Here is a 21,295-nt window from a genome sequence, read left to right as displayed (position 1 = left end):
ATAACATCAGACTACTGTTCTGGCCCTCTCTTCTCCTAACATTAGACTACTGTTCTGGCCCTCTCTTCTCCTAACATTAGACTACTGTTCTGGCCCTCTCTTCTCCTAAAATTAGACTACTGTTCTGGCCCTCTCTTCTCATAACATTAGACTACTGTTCTGGCCCTCTCTTCTCCTAACATTAGACTACTGTTCTAGCCCTCTCTTCTCCTAACATTAGACTACTGTTCTGGCCCTCTCTTCTCCTAACATTAGACTACTGTTCTAGCCCTCCGTTTTTGGTATTTTCAACTCTCCATTTCGCAGCTGGTCTCTGATTGAATGAAACTCCGACACAGTCCTTTTCAGTGTATTTGGCGCGCATACAGTTACGATTCGATCACACCGACGGTGTCATTTCAGTTTGGTACACCTGAAGTACATTCGTTTCCAGTGAAACGCTGCGTTTGCCTCGCAGCGTTGCTGAGGCAGTTGCTTCTGTGTGGTGCGTAGGTAGGATTTATCTAACTTATACAGGAGAGAGAGAGAGAGAGAGAGAGAGAGAGAGAGAGAGAGAGAGAGAGAGAGAGAGAGAGAGAGAGAGAGAGAGAGAGAGAGAGAGAGAGAGAGAGACAGAGAGAGAGAGACAGAGAGAGAGAGACAGAGAGAGAGAGACAGAGAGAGAGAGAGAGAGAGAGAGTAGCCTAGTGGTTAGAGCGTTGGACTAGTAACTGAAAGATTGCAAGTTCAAACCCCCGAGCTGACAAGGTACAAATCTGTCGTTCTGCCCCTGTAACAGGCAGTTAACCCACTGTTCCTAGGCCGTCATTGAAAATAAGAATTTGTTCTTAACTGACTTGCCTAGTTAAATAAAGATAAACAAACAAAAAAAAAACTGTGTGCTGTAGACGGTTTGACAGAAATGGTAGCAGAAGGTGAATGTTGAACTGTTGTTGCTCACATAACCAGATGACGCTGCGTACTGTTCGGTGCCGCGACGCTGTCGGTGTGATCGAGGCGTTAGGCCCTAAAGCTAAGGCTTACGCAATAACAGCTGATAAAAACAATGAAAGACAAAAAATTATATGTAGCCTGTAGATATAAATCGCACAAAATAAATTACATTTACTCAACCTTTAGCCACAAAATATTTCATGACCCTAAACCCACCCACCACGTGGATATAACCGCAGACATCGTGGGACAACCCGACTCATAACCCACATTTAACCCATAACCCACGTTTAACCCACGTTTAACCCATAACCCACGTTTAACCCATAACCCACATTTAACCCATAACCCACGTTTAACCCACGTTTAACCCATAACCCACGTTTAAACCCATAACCCATAACCCACGTTTAACCCATAACCCACGTTTAACCCATAACCCACGTTTAACCCACGTTTAACCCATAACCCACGTTTAACCCATAACCCACGTTTAACCCACGTTTAACCCATAACCCACGTTTAACCCATAACCCACGTTTAACCCATAACCCACGTTTAACCTATAACCCACGTTTAACCCATAACCCACGTTTAACCCACGTTTAACCCATAACCCAGGTTTAACCCACGTTTAACCCATAACCCACGTTTAACCCATAACCCACGTTTAACCCATAACCCATCACTAATATATACGTCTCAAATAGCACCCTATTTTCTAAATAAGTAGTGCACTATATAGGGAATAGGTTGCCATTTGGGACGCTAGCCCATGTGTGTCTAACTTACATCCAAGGAAGGTTCGGGCATATCTGGGAGCCCTCCACCCAGTCCCTCTAAGGGGTCACCGTGCTGCAGAGTGTGATTGTTAGGTCCGGGCTGTTGTTGCTGTGGGGGCGGAGCCTGTTGTCGTGACGGCTGAGGAGGTCCACTGTGATGCAACGGCTGTCCCGATTGGCTGCCGGGGTGCGATTGGGCGTGTAAGCTATGCTGTAACAAGTTGTGGGACTGGTCAGTGATGGCAGGATGAGGTATCTGAGAAGGGAAGAAGAAAGAGAGAGTAGGAGAGAGAGAGACAGAGAGAGAGAAACAGAGAGAGAGAGAGACAGAGGAAGAGAGAGAGAGAAAATGAGAGAGAGGAAAAGAGAGACAGAGAGAAAAGGAGAGAGAGGGAGAGAGACAGAGAGAGTAAAGGAGAGAGAGAGAAAAGGAGAGAGAGAGAGAGAGAGAGAGAAAAGGAGAGAGAGGGAGAGAAAAGGAGAGAGAGAGAGAGAGAGAGAGAGAGCGAGAGAGAGAGAGAGAGAAAATGAGAGAGAGAACAGGAGAGAGAGAGCGAGAGAGAGAATCATTAATATGATAGTGTGAGTTCTGTACGTTGGGTCATGTAAATTAGAACAGGGTTGAAGCTAATAGGATATTATTATACTTCCATGTCTGCAGTGTTAAAGCTTACTGCAGTTGCTTGCAAATAACCTGTACACTGAGTGACTCTTACACTGACCAGTGAGATACAGTTTGCCAATGTTTAAATCAAATCAAATTGCATTTGTCACATGCGCCGAATACAACAGGTGTAAACCTTAGTGAAAAGGTTAGATACAAGCCCTTAACCAACAATGCTTTCAGAAGTTAAGAAAAATATAAAAATAAGTGTTAAGTAAAAAAAAATAGATAAGTAGAAAATAAAAAATAGCAGCAGTAAAATAACAATAGCAAGGCTATATACAGGGTGTTACGGTACAGAGTCAATGTGGAGGCTATATACAGGGTATTACGGTACAGAGTCAATGTGGAGGCTATATACAGGGGGTACCGGTACAGAGTCAATGTGGAGGCTATATACAGGGTGTTACGGTACAGAGTCAATGTGGAGGCTATATACAGGGTATTACGGTACAGAGTCAATGTGGAGGCTATATACAGGGTGTTACGGTACAGAGTCAATGTGGAGGCTATATACAGGGTGTTACGGTACAGAGTCAATGTGGAGGCTATATACAGGGTATTACGGTACAGAGTCAATGTGGAGGCTATATACAGGGTATTACGGTACAGAGTCAATGTGGAGGCTATATACAGGGTGTTACGGTACAGAGTCAATGTGGAGGCTATATACAGGGTGTTACGGTACAGAGTCAATGTGGAGGCTATATACAGGGGGTACCGGTACAGAGTCAATGTGGAGGCTATATACAGGGTGTTACGGTACAGAGTCAATGTGGAGGCTATATACAGGGGGTACCGGTACAGAGTCAATGTGGAGGCTTAATACAGGGTGTTACGGTACAGAGTCAATGTGGAGGCTATATACAGGGGGTACCGGTACAGAGTCAATGTGGAGGCTATATACAGGGTGTTACGGTACAGAGTCAATGTGGAGGCTATATACAGGGTATTACGGTACAGAGTCAATGTGGAGGCTATATACAGGGGGTACCGGTACAGAGTCAATGTGGAGGCTATATACAGGGTGTTACGGTACAGAGTCAATGTGGAGGCTATATACAGGGTATTACGGTACAGAGTCAATGTGGAGGCTATATACAGGGTGTTACGGTACAGAGTCAATGTGGAGGCTATATACAGGGGGTACCGGTACAGAGTCAATGTGGAGGCTATATACAGGGTGTTACGGTACAGAGTCAATGTGGAGGCTATATACAGGGGGTACCGGTACAGAGTCAATGTGGAGGCTATATACAGGGTGTTACGGTACAGAGTCAATGTGGAGGCTATATACAGGGTATTACGGTACAGAGTCAATGTGGAGGCTATATACAGGGGGTACCGGTACAGAGTCAATGTGGAGGCTATATACAGGGTGTTACGGTACAGAGTCAATGTGGAGGCTATATACAGGGGGTACCGGTACAGAGTCAATGTGGAGGCTATATACAGGGGGTACCGGTACAGAGTCAATGTGGAGGCTATATACAGGGTGTTACGGTACAGAGTCAATGTGGAGGCTATATACAGGGGGTACCGGTACAGAGTCAATGTGCGGGGGCACTGGTTAGTCGAGGTAATTGAGGTAATATGTTCATGTAGGTAGAGTTAAAGTGACTATGCATAGATAATAAACAGAGAGTAGCAGCAACGTAAAAGAGGGGTCTGGAGGAGCTCTTTGATTAGCTGTTCAGGAGTCTTATGGCTTGGGGGGTAGAAGCTGTTTAGAAGCCTCTTGGACCTAGACTTGACGTTCCGGTACCACTTGCCGTGCGGTAGCAGAGAGAACAGTCTATGACTAGGGTGGCTGGAGTCTTTGGCAATTTTCAGGGACTTCCCCTGACACCGCCTGGTATAGAGGTCCTGGTTGTCAGGAAGCTTGGCCCCGGTGACGTACTGGGCCGTACGCACAACCCTCTGTATACATCCCACAAGGCAGTACATTTGAAAACATGTAAACTTTAACTTACAGAGTCAGGCATGCTGTGTGTGAGGGGTTTGTCCTGTGCCATGTTTGGCGGGTGGGACAGAACGGGGCCGTGCATGAAGTCGTTCATGGTCGTACCACCGGGGTTCCCATGGGGGAAGTCAAAGCCCCCGCTGTGGCCCTGGTAACTGTTACCTAGTAACACAACAAAAATCACAACAAGCAAGTTACTTTTAGATGTTATTTTTCTTTTTGTTTATTTGTTTGTTTGTTTGTTTGTTTGTTTATAAATCACATAACAATGATGTGACACAAGTACAGATGTTTTTATGTACACAGAAACATAATCTAAAAACTAATTGTTGGTACTATGGCCCTATGTTCCTCCAGGAACTAAGAGGATTAAGTTAGGAAGAAAGTATCTCAGTAAATAATGTACCATGGCCCTATGTTCCTCCAGGAACTAAGAGGATTCAGTTAGGAAGAAAGTATCTCAGTAAATAATGTACCATGGCCCTATGTTCCTCCAGGAACTAAGAGGATTAAGTTAGGAAGAAAGTATCTCAGTAAATAATGTACCATGGCCCTATGTTCCTCCAAGAACTAAGAGGATTCAGTTAGGAAGAAAGTATCTCAGTAAATAATGTACCATGGCCCTATGTTCCTCCAGGAACTAAGAGGATTCAGTTAGGAAGAAAGTATCTCAGTAAATAATGTACCATGGCCCTATGTTCCTCCAGGAACTAAGAGGATTCAGTTAGGAAGAAAGTATCTCAGTAAATAATGTACCATGGCCCTATGTTCCTCCAGGAACTAAGAGGATTCAGTTAGGAAGAAAGTATCTCAGTAAATAATGTACCATGGCCCTATGTTCCTCCAGGAACTAAGATGATTCAGTTAGGAAGAAAGAGGCTAAGTAAATAATGTACCATGGCTTCCGTATTCGCTGTGGTTTCCCCCCTGTTGGGGCGGGTAGGGCGAGGGCCCTGGGCCGAGCAGGGCGATCATCTCCATCACGTTGGGCAGGGTCATCTGGGTGGGGCTCATGGTCTTGAACCTCTTGGCCATGGGTCCATCTGGATCCTCCTTGATGTGGATATCAGACTTGATGGCCACAGGTCTCCAACTACACGAAGGGTCTATGGTCACCTCCTCAAACTCCGAGCTGGGCGGGAGGGGGGGGGGGGGATGACGTAAAGAGAAAGCTGCAGAATTAATATTGCTGCTCCACAGCGCTTTAGTCCTGCATCCCAATAAACAATGGTTCCACTTTACAGAAGTCAACAACATAGTGTTGTAATATATTTATTAAGCCTAAAATCTTAAAAAAAAAATGTTTATCTCTCAAGTGATAACGTTCATGGTGATTGGTGCAGTAGGAGGTTTTTATGAGTATGGTGAGGATGTTGGGAAAGTCATCTTACTTTTGGATGGCATTAAGAATCCCCCACATGTACTGGTCAACTTCTAGTCCCTCTAGCAACGCTGTTTTACTGCGGAGGACAGAGAGGACGTAAACATTACAGAGAGGACATCAACATTACAGAGAGGACATCAACATTACAGAGAGGACATCAACATTACAGAGAGGACATCAACATTACAGAGAGGATATAAACATTACAGAGAGGACATCAACATTACAGAGAGGACATCGACATTATAGAGAGGACATCAACATTACAGAGAGGACATACACATTACAGAGAGGACGTCAACATTACAGAGAGGACATCAACATTACAGAGAGGATATAAACATTACAGAGAGGACATCAACATTACAGAGAGGACATCAACATTACAGAGAGGACATCAACATTACAGAGAGGGCATCAACATTACAGAGAGGATATAAACATTACAGAGAGGACGTCAACATTACAGAGAGGACGTAAACATTACAGAGAGGACATCAACATTACAGAGAGGACATCGACATTACAGAGAGGACATCAACATTACTGAGAGGATATAAACATTACAGAGAGGATATAAACATTACAGAGAGGACATCAACATTACAGAGAGGATATAAACATTACAGAGAGGATATTAACATTACAGAGAGGACATCAACATTACAGAGAGGACATCAACATTACAGAGAGGACATCAACATTACAGAGAGGACATCAACATTACAGAGAGGACATAAACATTACAGAGAGGATATAAACATTACAGAGAGGACATCAACATTACGGAGAGGATATAAACATTACAGAGAGGACATAAACATTACAGAGACATACACATTACAGAGAGGACGTCAACATTACAGAGAGGATATAAACATTACAGAGAGGACATCAACATTACAGAGAGGACATCAACATTACAGAGAGGACATCAACATTACAGAGAGGACATCAACATTACAGAGATGATATAAACATTACAGAGAGGACATACACATTACAGAGAGGACATCAACATTACAGAGAGGACATCAACATTACAGAGAGGACATCAACATTACAGAGAGGACATCAACATTACAGAGAGGACATCAACATTACAGAGAGGACATCAACATTACAGAGAGGATATTAACATTACAGAGAGGACGTCAACATTACAGAGAGGACGTCAACATTACAGAGAGGACATCAACAATACAGAGAGGACGTCAACATTACAGAGAGGACGTCAACATTACAGAGAGGACATCAACATTACAGAGAGGATATAAACATTACAGAGAGGACATCAACATTACAGAGAGGACATCAACATTACAGAGAGGACATCAACATTACAGAGAGGACATCAACATTACAGAGAGGACATCAACATTACAGAGAGGACATCAACATTACTGATTGAATACAGAACATAACCATCAGAGTGGTCATTGATCTTTTCCAACTCTTTGTGTAACTGAGTATTTCAGATATAACATAAATAACTTCATTCAATGTAGTTTTACAGGTAACAGTGCACATGAATTCAACATTACTGTGTAAGTCTCAGTTTCACCCAGCCAGGTTAGTATCACCCACCCCGTGTACAACCGCAGTCCCAACTTACTTGCATACTGGACATCGCCACGTTCCTCGCTCACAGTTCAACTGTAAGTAGGATTCCAAATCAAAGCACTGGACATGTTTACAGTCATGACCTCTGGCTGGAAGTTGGATCCGCCGGAAGGTGATCGGACATTTGAGGGAGACCTTGATGGCCGTCTGTTCAACACCGTCCTCGCCGTTCAGAGTGGTGTTCCCAGAGGACGCCGCTACGCTGCTGAAGTTTCTCTTAACTGGGGAGACGGGAGGAGGACCACAATGGAGATGAGAGGAGGACCACAATGAAGATGGGAGGAAGACCACAGTGGAGATGAGAGGAGGACCACAGTGGAGATGGGAGGAGGCCCACAGTGGAGATGGGAGGAGGACCACAGTGGAGATGGGAGGAGGACCACAGTGGAGATGGGAGGAGGACCACAGTGGAGATGGGAGGAGGCCCACAGTGGAGATAAGGGAGATGGGAGGAGGACCACAGTGGAGATGGGAGGAGGACCACAGTGGAGATGGGAGGAGGCCCACAGCGGAGATAAGGGAGATGGGAGGAAGACCACAGTGGAGATGGGAGGAGGACCACAGTGGAGATGGGAGGAGGACCACAGTGGAGATGGGAGGAGGCCCACAGTGGAGATAAGGGAGATGGGAGGAAGACCACAGTGGAGATGGGAGGAGGACCACAGTGGAGATAAGGGAGATGGGAGGAGGACCACAGTAGAGATAAGGGAGATGGGAGGAAGACCACAGTGGAGATGGGAGGAGGCCCACAGTGGAGATAAGGGAGATGGGAGGAAGACCACAGTGGAGATGGGAGGGGGACCACAGTGGAGATAAGGGAGATGGGAGGAGGACCACAGTAGAGATAAGGGAGATGGGAGGAAGACCACAGTGGAGATGGGAGGAGGCCCACAGTGGAGATAAGGGAGATGGGAGGAAGACCACAGTGGAGATGGGAGGAGGCCCACAGTGGAGATAAGGGAGATGGGATGAGGACCACAGTGGAGATAAGGGAGATGGGAGGAGGACCACAGTAGAGATTGGAGGAGGACCACAGTGGAGATAAGGAAGATGGGAGGAGGACCACAGTAGAGATTGGAGGAGGACCACAGTGTTGATAAGGGAGATGGGAGGAGGACCCCAGTGGAGATGGGAGGAGGACCACAGTGGAGATGGGAGGAGGACCACAGTGGAGATAAGGGAGATGGGAGGAGGACCACAGTGGAGATGGGAGGAGGACCACAGTGGAGATGGGAGGAGGCCCACAGCGGAGATAAGGGAGATGGGAGGAAGACCACAGTGGAGATGGGAGGAGGACCACAGTGGAGATGGGAGGAGGACCACAGTGGAGATGGGAGGAGGACCACAGTGGAGATGGGAGGAGGCCCACAGTGGAGATAAGGGAGATGGGAGGAGGACCACAGTGGAGATGGGAGGAGGACCACAGTGGAGATGGGAGGAGGCCCACAGCGGAGATAAGGGAGATGGGAGGAAGACCACAGTGGAGATGGGAGGAGGACCACAGTGGAGATGGGAGGAGGACCACAGTGGAGATGGGAGGAGGCCCACAGTGGAGATAAGGGAGATGGGAGGAAGACCACAGTGGAGATGGGAGGAGGACCACAGTGGAGATAAGGGAGATGGGAGGAGGACCACAGTAGAGATAAGGGAGATGGGAGGAAGACCACAGTGGAGATGGGAGGAGGCCCACAGTGGAGATAAGGGAGATGGGAGGAAGACCACAGTGGAGATGGGAGGGGGACCACAGTGGAGATAAGGGAGATGGGAGGAGGACCACAGTAGAGATAAGGGAGATGGGAGGAAGACCACAGTGGAGATGGGAGGAGGCCCACAGTGGAGATAAGGGAGATGGGAGGAACACCACAGTGGAGATGGGAGGAGGCCCACAGTGGAGATAAGGGAGATGGGATGAGGACCACAGTGGAGATAAGGGAGATGGGAGGAGGACCACAGTAGAGATTGGAGGAGGACCACAGTGGAGATAAGGAAGATGGGAGGAGGACCACAGTAGAGATTGGAGGAGGACCACAGTGTTGATAAGGGAGATGGGAGGAGGACCCCAGTGGAGATGGGAGGAGGACCACAGTGGAGATGGGAGGAGGACCACAGTGGAGATAAGGGAGATGGGAGGAGGACCACAGTGGAGATGGGAGGAGGACCACAGTGGAGATAAGGGGTCAACTTCATTGTGTTGTCCTTGATGATTTTAAAAGGTTATGTAGACACATGTTGAGTTTAAAAGGTCAAACAAGATCAATCATTTAATCTATGAATCAGAGAGATAGGGTCAGTCAGTACCAGAGGGAGCGGGTCACTCAGTACCAGAGAGAGAGGGTCACTCAGTACCAGAGAGAGAGGGTCACTCAGTACCAGAAGGAGGGATGACAGTAGTGTACCTTTGGTGATGCAGTGCTCTGCAGGCAGTAACCTCTTCTTCAGTAAGCCTTGCAGGACGGATCGTACAGAGGGTCTGTGGACCAGCTGCAGTACAAACAGGTGAGACTGTAGAGGAGAGGAGCATCATCAGTTACACCATCATCATCCTCATTATCATCACCATTATCATTACCATCATCCTTACCACAATCCTCATCATCATCACCAGTATCACCACAATCATCGTCATCATCACCACAATCCTCATCTTCATCCTCATCATCATCACCGCAATCATCATCATCATCTCCAGAATCCTCATCTTCATCACCATTATCACCCACACCACCATCATCATCATCACCACAATCCTCATCATCACCACAATCCTCATCACCATCATAATCCTCATCACCACAATCCTCATCATCCTCATCCTCCTCAAATCACCACAATTCTCATCATCCTCATCCTCATCACCACAATCCTCATCATCACCACAATCCTCATCATCCTCATCCTCCTCATCATCACCACAATCCTCATTATCATCATCATCCTCATCACCACAATCCTCATCATCCTCATCCTCCTCATCATCACCACAATCCTCATCATCCTCATCCTCCTCATCATCACCACAATCCTCATCTTCCTCATCCTCCTCATCATCACCACAATCCTCATCTTCCTCATCCTCCTTATCATCACCACAATCCTCACCATCCTCATCATTAGTAGCAGTAGTGGTTGTTGTTGTCAGTAGAGTACTCACACAGCAGCAGGCGGTAACTGTGATCTGGATGGTGTTCCTTCCTGGTTGGCAGACTTGTTTCAGGTGCAGGGGCTTGTGGGACGTCTTGTTGTCGCCGCGCTCGATGGTGAGGGGCGTGGCGTTAACACTGACCTGCACAGAGGAAAGGAAGATTAGTGTGTGAGTGTGTGTGTGTGTGTGTGTGTGTGTATGTATGTGTGTGTGTGTGTGTGTGTGTGTGTGTGTGTGTGTGTGTGTGTGTGTGTGTGTGTGTGTGTGTGTGGGTGGTGTTCTTACTGACCTGGACCGAGGCAGGCCAGTTGGTGTTCATCTGTCGGTCCTCGTGATGGTAACATTTAAACTGCAATTCCAGATCTGACCTGCAGGGGGACAGAGCAGTACAACCTGTCATTTAAACTGCAGCTCCACATCTGTCCTGCAGGGGGACAGAGCAGAACAATAAGTTAAACTGCAGCTCCACATCTGTCCTGCAGGGGGACAGAGCAGTACAACCTGTCATTTAAACTGCAGCTCCACATCTGTCCTGCAGGGGGACAGAGCAGTACAACCTGTCATTTAAACTGCAGCTCCACATCTGTCCTGTAGGGGGACAGAGCAGAACTAGCGTGGTCAGACTGTAACCTTGCATTCGCTCTAGGAGAAGGATTGACCAAAGCTAGTGCATCTATAAAATGGCTGATTACAATGTACACTCTGTCTAAGGTTCATAAAATTGACTTTGAGTCAAATTGAATTGAGATTATTTTCACTGCATACTACTGTATGACAGAGCAGGACCCTGATCCATAATCAGGGCTGTACTTTACATACAACACTGACCAATAGAGAAACACCCTCCTACATACTGACCAATAGAGAACACCCTCCTACATTCTGACCAATAGAGAAACACCCTCCTACATACTGACCAATAGAGAACACCCTCCTACATACTGACCAATAGAGAACACCCTCCTACATACTGACCAATAGAGAAACACCCTCCTACATACTGACCAATAGAGAACACCCTCCTACATACTGACCAATAGAGAAACACCCTCCTACATACTGACCAATAGAGAAACACCCTCCTACATACTGACCAATAGAGAACACCCTCCTACATACTGACCAATAGAGAAACACCCTCCTATATACTGACCAATAGAGAACACCCTCCTACATACTGACCAATAGAGAACACCCTCCTACATACTGACCAATAGAGAACTCCCTCCTACATACTGACCAATAGAGAAACACCCTCCTACATACTGACCAATAGAGAACACCCTCCTACATACTGACCAATAGAGGAACTCCCTCCTACATACTGACCAATAGAGAAACACCCTCCTACATACTGACCAATAGAGAAACACCCTCCTACATACTGACCAATAGAGAAACACCCTCCTACATACTGACCAATAGAGAAACACCCTCCTACATACTGACCAATAGAGAAACACCCTCCTACATACTGACCAATAGAGAAACACCCTCCTACATACTGACCAATAGAGGAACTCCCTCCTACATACTGACCAATAGAGAACACCCTCCTACATACTGACCAATAGAGAACACCCTCCTACATACTGACCAATAGAGAAACACCCTCCTACATACTGACCAATAGAGAAACACCCTCCTACATACTGACCAATAGAGAAACACCCTCCTACATACTGACCAATAGAGAACACCCTCCTACATACTGACCAATAGAGAACACCCTCCTACATACTGACCAATAGAGAACACCCTCCTACATACTGACCAATAGAGAACACCCTCCTACATACTGACCAATAGAGGAACTCCCTCCTACATACTGACCAATAGAGAACACCCTCCTACATACTGACCAATAGAGAACTCCCTCCTACATACTGACCAATAGAGAAACACCCTCCTACATACTGACCAATAGAGAACACCCTCCTACATACTGACCAATAGAGAAACACCCTCCTACATACTGACCAATAGAGAACACCCTCCTACATACTGACCAATAGAGAACACCCTCCTACATACTGACCAATAGAGAACACCCTCCTACATACTGACCAATAGAGAAACACCCTCCTACATACTGACCAATAGAGAACACCCTCCTACATACTGACCAATAGAGAAACACCCTCCTACATACTGACCAATAGAGAACACCCTCCTACATACTGACCAATAGAGAAACACCCTCCTACATACTGACCAATTGAGAAACACCCTCCTACATACTGACCAATAGAGAAACACCCTCCTACATACTGACCAATAGAGAAACACCCTCCTACATACTGACCAATAGAGAAACACCCTCCTACATACTGTAGAGTTAGGGTGTATGGGTAGGGTGAATGGGTAGGGTGTAGGGTGTAAGGTGTAGGGTGTAGAGTTAGGGTGTAGGGGTAGGGATAGGGTGTAGGGTGTAAGGTGTATGGTGTAAGGTGTAGGGTGTAGGGTTAGGGTGTAGAGTTAGGGTGTAGGGTGTATGGGTAGGGTGTAGAGTTAGGGTGTAAGGTTAGGGTGTAGGGTGTAGGGGTAGGGTGTATGGGTAGGGAGTATGGGTAGGTTGTAGAGTTAGAGTGTGGGTAGGGTATATGTTTAGGGTGTAGGGATAGGGAATAGGGTGTAGGGTTAGGGTGTAAGGTGTAGGGTTAGGGTGTGGAGTTAGGGTGTAGGGTTAGGGTGTAGAGTTAGGGTGTAGAGTTAGGGTGTAGAGTTAGGGTGTATGGGTAGGGTGTAGGGTTAGGGTTTAGGGTTAGTGTCTAGGGTTAGGGTGTAGCGTGTAGGGGTAGGGTGTAGAGATAGGGTGTGGGTAGGGTATATGTTTAGGGTGTAGGGATAGGGTATAGGGTGTAGGGGTAGAGTGTAGAGATAGGGTGTAGAGTTAGGGTGTAGAGTTAGAGTGCAGTTTAGGGTGTGGGTAGGTTATATGGTGTTGGGGTAGGGTATATGGCGTTGGGGTAGGGTATATGGCGTTGGGGTAGGGTATATGGTGTTGGGTAGGGTATATAGTTAGGGTGTAGAGTTAGAGTGCAGGTTAGAGTGTGGGTAGGGTATATGGAGTTGGGGTAGGGTATAGGGTACATGGTGTTGGGGTAGGGTATAGGGTTAGGGTGTGGGTAGGATACATGGTGTTAGGGTAGGGTATAGGGTTAGGGTGTGGGTAGGGTATATGGTTAGGGTGTAGGGTGTAGAGGTAGAGTGCAGGTTAGGGTGTGGGTAGGGTATATGGTGTTGGGGTAGGGTTTAAGGTTAGGGTGTGGGTAGGGTATATGGTGTTGGGGTAGGGTTTAGGGTGTGGGTAGGGTATATGGTGTTGTGGTAGGGTTTAGGGTTAGGGTGTGGGTGGGGTATATGGTGTTGGGGTAGGGTATAGGGTTAGGGTGTAGGGTGTAGAGGTAGAGTGCAGGTTAGGGTGTGGGTAGGGTATATGGTGTTGGGGTAGGGTTTAGGGTTAGGGTGTGGGTAGGGTATATGGTGTTGGGGTAGGGTTTAGGGTTAGGGTGTGGGTGGGGTATATGGTGTTGGGGTAGGGTATAGGGTTAGGGTGTGGGTAGGGTATATGGTTAGGGTGTGGGTAGGTTATATGGTGTTGGGGTAGGGTATAGGGTTAGGGTGTGGGTAGGGTAGGGTATATGGTTAGGGTGTAGGGTATAGAGGTAGAGTGCAGGTTAGGGTGTGGGTAGGGTATATGGTGTTGGGGTAGGGTATAGGGTAAGGGTGTGAGTAGGGTATATGGTGTTGGGGTAGGGTATAGGGTTAGGATGTGGGTAGGGTATATGGTGTTGGGGTAGGGTATAGGATTAGGGTGTGGGTAGGGTATATGGTGATGGGGTAGGGTAGGGTATAGGGTTAGGGTGTGGGTAGGGTATAGGGTTAGGGTGTAGGGTAGGGTATAGGGTTAGGGTGTAGAGGTAGAGTGTGCTGGCTTTCTGTTCTACCTGATAATTAATTGCACCCAACTGGTGTCTCAGGTCTAAATCAGTCCCTGATTAGAGGGGAAGAATGGGGAAAACACAGTGGATCTGACCTCCAGGTCCACAATCTCAGGTGTAAATCAGTCCCTGATTAGAGGGGAAGAATGGGGAGAACACAGTGGAACTGACCTCCAGGTCCAGAGTTGCATTTGAGAGGTGTAGAGGAAAGCCTTACCTCCACACAAGGGTCTGGTGTACGGAGGGGCGGAGGTGGAAGACATGGTTACTGACGGCCAAATTGTGCTCCAGTCTGAAGGGCTCTAGGACCACCCCGTCCCTCACCGGGAAGGTCAGACGCAGCTCCTCGTTGGGGTTGGCTAGGAGAGAGAAAAAAAGGAGAAGGTCAGACACAGCTCCTCGTTGGGGTTGGCTGGGAGAGAGAAGAAAAAGGAGAAGGTCAGACACAGCTCCTCGTTGGGGTTGGCTGGGAGAGAGAAGAAAAAGGAGAAGGTCAGACACAGCTCCTCGTTGGGGTTGGCTGGGAGAGAGAAGAAAAAGGAGAAGGTCAGACACAGCTCCTCGTTGGGGTTGGCTGGGAGAGAGAAGAAAAAGGAGAAGGTCAGACACAGCTCCTCGTTGGGGTTGGCTGGGAGAGAGAAGAAAAAGGAGAAGGTCAGACACAGCTCCCGTGAGAGAGAGAGAGAGAGAGAGAGAGAGAGAGAGAGAGAGAGACAGAGAGAGAGAGAGAGAGAGCGAGAGAGAGAGAGAGAGAGAGATATATAAATATAACATTTTGAAAGGTCTCTATTCCCTTGAAACTTCTGTGAGTGTAAATGTTTACTTAAGTCTCCCACACCAATAAAGCCCTTTGAATTGAGAGACAGACTGACCTGGAGGAGGAGGAGGAGGAAGAGCGGTGATATTTGGTTTGATGTCTGGAGGGAAGGGGGGCTTGACGTCATGATTTGGAGACATGTAGGGAGGGATACTACTCCCTGGGGTCATGGGCGGGGTCGGGTTGCCATGCACCGGGGAGTGGGGGTAGTTACCCACCAGTCGAGGAGGCTGCAAGAATTATAACAGATGAAAATAATACAATTATATTTAAAATATAATTTTAAATAATTAAATAACTATTTGTGGAAACACTTTAAAAAATACAGCTATTTGAATATACAAATTTGGAATTTGTATAAACACCTATAAATATATAACTAGATTAAATCAAATGTGGCCTATTTCATCAGGTATCGTACATTCGTGTTAGTAAGGTGATCGTACAGCCTACCCCATTCATATGGCCTTGGCTGTACTGATATCCACTCCCAGAGAAGTTGTTACTTTGACCGTTGAAAGGCTCTTGCTGCAACAACAAACAAAAACCCAGAATAAAACATTAGATAACCTAGCTACAGTGCCTTGCGAAAGTATTCGGCCCCCTTGAACTTTGTGACCTTTTGCGACATTTCAGGCTTCAAACATAACGATATAAAACTGTATTTTTTTGTGAAGAATCAACAACAAGTGGGACACAATCATGAAGTGGAACGACATTTATTGGATATTTCAAACTTTTTTAACAAATCAAAAACTGAAAAATTGGGCGTGCAAAATTATTCAGCCCCTTTACTTTCAGTGCAGCAAACTCTCTCCAGAAGTTCAGTGAGGATCTCTGAATGATCCAATGTTGACCTAAATGACTAATGATGATAAATACAATCCACCTGTGTGTAATCAAGTCTCCGTATAAATGCACCTGCACTGTGATAGTCTCAGAGGTCCGTTAAAAGCTCAGAGAGCATCATGAAGAACAAGGAACACACCAGGCAGGTCCGATATACTGTTGTGAAGAAGTTTAAAGCCAGATTTGGATACAAAAAAGATTTCCCAAGCTTTAAACATCCCAAGGAGCACTGTGCAAGCGATAATATTGAAATGGAAGGAGTATCAGACCACTGCAAATCTACCAAGACCTGGCCGTCCCTCTAAACTTTCAGCTCATACAAGGAGAAGACTGATCAGAGATGCAGCCAAGAGGCCCATGATCACTCTGGATGAACTGCAGAGATCTACAGCTGAGGTGGGAGACTCTGTCCATAAGACAACAATCAGTCGTATATTGCACAAATCTGGCCTTTATGGAAGAGTGGCAAGAAGAAAGCCATTTCTTAAAGATATCCATAAAAAGTGTCGTTTAAAGTTTGCCACAAGCCACCTGGGAGACACACCAAACATGTGGAAGAAGGTGCTCTGGTCAGATGAAACCAAAATTGAACTTTTTGGCAACAATGCAAAACGTTATGTTTGGTGTAAAAGCGACACAGCTGAACACACCATCCCCACTGTCAAACATGGTGGTGGCAGCATCATGGTTTGGGCCTGCTTTTCTTCAGCAGGGACAGGGAAGATGGTTAAAATTGATGGGAAGATGGATGGAGCCAAATACAGGACCATTCTGGAAGAAAACCTGATGGAGTCTGCAAAAGACCTGAGACTGGGACGGAGATTTGTCTTCCAACAAGACAATGATCCAAAACATAAAGCAAAATCTAAAATGGAATGGTTCAAAAATAAACATATCCAGGTGTTAGAATGACCAAGTCAAAGTCCAGACCTGAATCCAATCGAGAATCTGTGGAAAGAACTGAAAACTGCTGTTCACAAATGCTCTCCATCCAACCTCACTGAGCTCGAGCTGTTTTGCAAGGAGGAATGGGAAAAAATGTCAGTCTCTCGATGTGCAAAACTGATAGAGACATACCCCAAGCGACTTACAGCTGTAATCGCAGCAAAAGGTGGCGCTACAAAGTATTAACTTAAGGGGGCTGAATAATTTTGCACGCCCAATTTTTTTAGTTTTTGGTTTGTTAAAAAAGTTTGAAATATCCAATAAATGTCGTTCCACTTCATGATTGTGTCCCACTTGTTGTTGATTCTTCACAAAAAAATACAGTTTTATATCTTTATGTTTGAAGCCTGAAATGTGGCAAAAGGTCGCAAAGTTCAAGGGGGCCGAAAACTTTCGCAAGACACTGTATAATGCTGCAGAACTCAGTACACATACACTGTTAGTAGTCACTCACTATGGACTCTAGTACAAGTTTCTCCAGCCCTAGTCCTGGAGAGAGACCCTCCTGTAGGTTTTAACTCCAACCCTGTTCCTGGAGAGAGACCCTCCTGTAGGTTTTAACTCCAACCCTGTTCCTGGAGAGAGACCCTCCTGTAGGTTTTAACTCCAACCCTGTTGCTGGAGAGAGACCCTCCTGTAGGTTTTAAATCCAACCCTGTTCCTGGAGAGAGACCCTCCTGTAGGTTTTAACTCCAACCCTGTTCCTGGAGAGAGACCCTCCTGTAGGTTTTAACTCCAACCCTGTTCCAGGAGAGAGACCCTCCTGTAGGTTTTAACTCCAACCCTGTTCCTGGAGAGAGACCCTCCTGTAGGTTTTAACTCCAACCCTGTTCCTGGAGAGAGACCCTCCTGTAGGTTTTAACTCCAACCCTGTTCCTGGAGAGAGACCCTCCTGTAGGTTTTTAACTCCAACCCTGTTCCTGGAGAGAGACCCTCCTGTAGGTTTTAACTCCAACCCTGTTCCTGGAGAGAGACCCTCCTGTAGGTTTTAACTCCAACCCTGTTCCTGGAGAGAGACCCTCCTGTAGGTTTTAACTCCAACCCTGTTCCTGGAGAGAGACCCTCCTGTAGGTTTTAACTCCAACCCTGTTCCAGGGGAGAGACCCTCCTGTAGGTTTTAACTCCAACCCTGTTCCTGGAGAGAGACCCTCCTGTAGGTTTTAACTCCAACCCTGTTCCTGGAGAGAGACCCTCCTGTAGGTTTTAACTCCAACCCTGTTCCTGGAGAGATACCCTCCTGTAGGTTTTATCTCCCCAGAAGAATTGTCGGATGGTATCTCATGGTTGGAGGGTATCTCTGGGTTGGAGGGTAACTCTGGGTTGGAGGGGATCTCTGGGTTGGAGGGTATCTCATGGTTGGAGGGTATCTCTGGGTTGGAGGGTATCTCTGGGTTGGAGGGTATCTCTGGGTTGGAGGGTATCTCTGGGTTGGAGGGTATCTCTGGGTTGGAGGGTATCTCTGGGTTGAAGGGTATCTCTGGGTTGGAGGGGATATCATTGTTGGAGGGGATCTCTGGGTTGGAGGGTCTCTCTGGGTTGGAGGGTATCTCTCCAGCAACAGGGTTGGGTGTATCTCTCCAGCAATAGGGTTGGGGGGCCCTGCTCTAGTGTATATGGCTGCTTACCTTGTAGTACTGTCCCATGGCCCCTCCAGGAGGGGGATAATGGCCCTGGATCTGCTGCCCACCAGGCATTCTCTGGCCTGGGTAGTTGGGGGACGGGAGTGGCCTGGAGGGGTTGGGGGTGTGGGTGGGGTACTGGTTCTGCTGCTGGGGGAACCCTTGGCCATTCGGTCCTGGACCATACTGCTGCCCTCCGTAGTTAGGCTTCATAGGGAGGAACGAAAGAAGGAAATAGATTACAGTTAAGTATTTCATCAAGTAGTTGATTGATTGGACAATTATGATGAAGTTATCAATAGACAGGCTAGGGAGGACTATATTACAATAATTACACATAAAATGTACAAATAAAGTACTAACTACTCATAATACTATACAATATCTGATCCAGGAAGTTACCATCCAATAGGAAGTTACCATCCAATAGGAAGTTACCATCCAATAGGAAGTTACCATCCAATAGGAAGTTACCATCCAATAGGAAGTTACCATCCAATAGAAAGTTACCATCCAATAGAAAGTTACCATCCAATAGAAAGTTACCATCCAATAGAAAGTTACCATCCAATAGGAAGTTACCATCCAATTGGAAGTTACCATCCAATAGGAAGTTACCATCCAATAGAAAGTTACCATCTCCATTCAATAGGAAGTTACCATCCAATAGGAAGTTACCATCCAATAGGAACTGAATCATAGTAGATAATTTTTCATTTAACCAATAAGGCCCGAGGGGGTGTGGTACATGGCCAATATACCACAGCTAAAGGCTATTCTTATGCCCAAGCAACACAGCCCTTAGCTGTGGTATATTGGTCCATATACCACAAACACCCAAAGTGCCTTGGTTACCAACGTAATTAGACCAATAAAAATAATTGTTTCGTCATACCCATGGTATACGGTCTGATATACCACGGCTTTTCAGCCAATCAGGATTCAGGGCTCGAACCACCCAGTTCATAATGGAAATGAGCTAACTTTGCCTTAGTTTAACATCAATCGAGGCTAGCCTAATAAACACAGATAAGTATATCGGGTATATACAGGGAGCCATAGTGCTCGTCATAATATTAAAATAATATCTGCCATTTAGCAGACACTATTATCCAAAGTGAGTTACGGTCACATGTGTATAAATGTTTTACATGTAGGTGGTCCCGGGAATTGAACTCACAATCCTGGCATTGCAAGCACCATGCTCAACCAACTGAGCTGTAGAGGAGTCATGGTAGTTTCCTCCCCCAGATTCACTCACCTCTCCAGGGTAGAGTCTCTTTACACCCTGCATGCCCATACCCTGAGGCCTGGATCCTGGGTATCCCTGCTGGGGTATTCTCTGGGCAACGTGGCCTCCAAAGGGCACCATCCCCTGGGGCCGGGGATGGTTCATTCCCATGTGGGAGGAGACCATGTTGGAAGGGTTCATGCCCGGACCGGGGCCCATGTTCCCTGGGAGAGATGGAGGGCCCCTGGGACCCCCTGGCCCCTGGTTCATGAATTGGTTCTGGTAAGCCTGGCTGGGCCCCATCTGGAACGACGAAGTCATCTGCAAACGAAGGACAGGGACCAATACAATAGACGGCTGAAAGTGGGATTAATGTGAAGCTGGACGTGTATGTATGGACGTTACAACATACCGGTCCATACTGGTTCATGTCCTTGTTTTGAGTGTCCTGCTGCATGGCGGCAACAGTTGCCGTGGCAGTGGCGGTAGCAGTGGCGGCTGCCGCGGCGACGGCTGCGGCGGCGGCGGCAGCAGCAGGTTGGGTGAAGTCGCCAGGGGGACGAGAGTGGGGGGGCATGCCCACGCCACCAGGACCAGAGATAGGACCCCCAGGGTAACTAGTAGACGGGGAAACAGAAGGTAGCGTCCGTCATGATGTCAATAACTGAGTAAATAGAGGGGAGGTGAGTGCAAAGTGATTGTGTTAGCCATGCTGCATAACACGATGCATGGTTCTGCATACATACATTTATTCTATGGGGCTCCCCCGCTACACGTGTTTCAGTATACAGCTGAGAGGTAACTTCAAACTTAACCTTCAGTTTTAAGTGATTTTGAAACCCAACAAATTTGAGATTGAAATGGGTGACAACGTGGACTGACTGTCCTCTCTCCACACCAACCAGGCAGCACATAAACCCCCCCCCCCCCCATACACTCACTGGGTTTCAACAAGCCTGTGTACCAACCAGGCAGCACATAACCCCCCCCCCCCCCCTCATACACTCACTGGGTTTCAACAAGCCTGTGTACCAACCAGGCAGCACATAACCCCCCCCCCCCCCCCCCCCCTCATACACTCACTGGGTTTCAACAAGCCTGTGTACCAACCAGGCAGCACATAAACCCCCCCCTCCCATACACTCACTGGGTTTCAACAAGCCTGTGTACCAACCAGGCAGCACATCCCCCCCCATACACTCACTGGGTTTCAACATGCCTGTGTACCAACCAGGCAGAACATAACCCCCCCCCCATACACTCACTGGGTTTCAACATGCCTGTGTACCAACCAGGCAGCACATAACCCCCCCCCCCCCATACACTCACTGGGTTTCAACATGCCTGTGTACCAACCAGGCAGAACATAACCCCCCCATATACTCACCGGGTTTCAACA

The 21,295-nt window shown here is 47.0% G+C and overlaps 1 protein-coding gene across 2 annotated transcripts in view; it reads right to left on the bottom strand.

Moving 5' to 3' along the window:
* Window positions 1-21,295, bottom strand: part of LOC110491218 (zinc finger MIZ domain-containing protein 1) — a 333,151-nt gene that overhangs the window by 6,668 nt on the left and 305,188 nt on the right. For both annotated transcript variants that reach the window (XM_036945991.1, XM_036945992.1), the window contains 14 exons: window positions 20,309-20,513; window positions 19,927-20,217; window positions 18,672-18,872; window positions 15,706-15,780; window positions 15,308-15,482; window positions 14,653-14,794; window positions 10,781-10,859; window positions 10,501-10,632; window positions 9,746-9,851; window positions 7,342-7,570; window positions 5,734-5,802; window positions 5,239-5,474; window positions 4,353-4,504; window positions 1,726-1,971 (listed from right to left, as the gene is read on the bottom strand). In XM_036945991.1, the coding sequence (XP_036801886.1) occupies window positions 1,726-1,971; window positions 4,353-4,504; window positions 5,239-5,474; window positions 5,734-5,802; window positions 7,342-7,570; window positions 9,746-9,851; window positions 10,501-10,632; window positions 10,781-10,859; window positions 14,653-14,794; window positions 15,308-15,482; window positions 15,706-15,780; window positions 18,672-18,872; window positions 19,927-20,217; window positions 20,309-20,513 (2,338 nt within the window). The remainder of the gene's footprint in view (window positions 1-1,725; window positions 1,972-4,352; window positions 4,505-5,238; window positions 5,475-5,733; window positions 5,803-7,341; window positions 7,571-9,745; window positions 9,852-10,500; window positions 10,633-10,780; window positions 10,860-14,652; window positions 14,795-15,307; window positions 15,483-15,705; window positions 15,781-18,671; window positions 18,873-19,926; window positions 20,218-20,308; window positions 20,514-21,295) is intronic.

Source organism: Oncorhynchus mykiss, chromosome 16 (genome assembly GCF_013265735.2).
Source record: "Oncorhynchus mykiss isolate Arlee chromosome 16, USDA_OmykA_1.1, whole genome shotgun sequence".
NCBI lineage: Eukaryota > Metazoa > Chordata > Actinopteri > Salmoniformes > Salmonidae > Oncorhynchus > Oncorhynchus mykiss.
The sequence above is the reverse complement of the archived record's forward strand: the minus strand, read 5'-3'. Positions and strand labels throughout refer to the sequence as shown.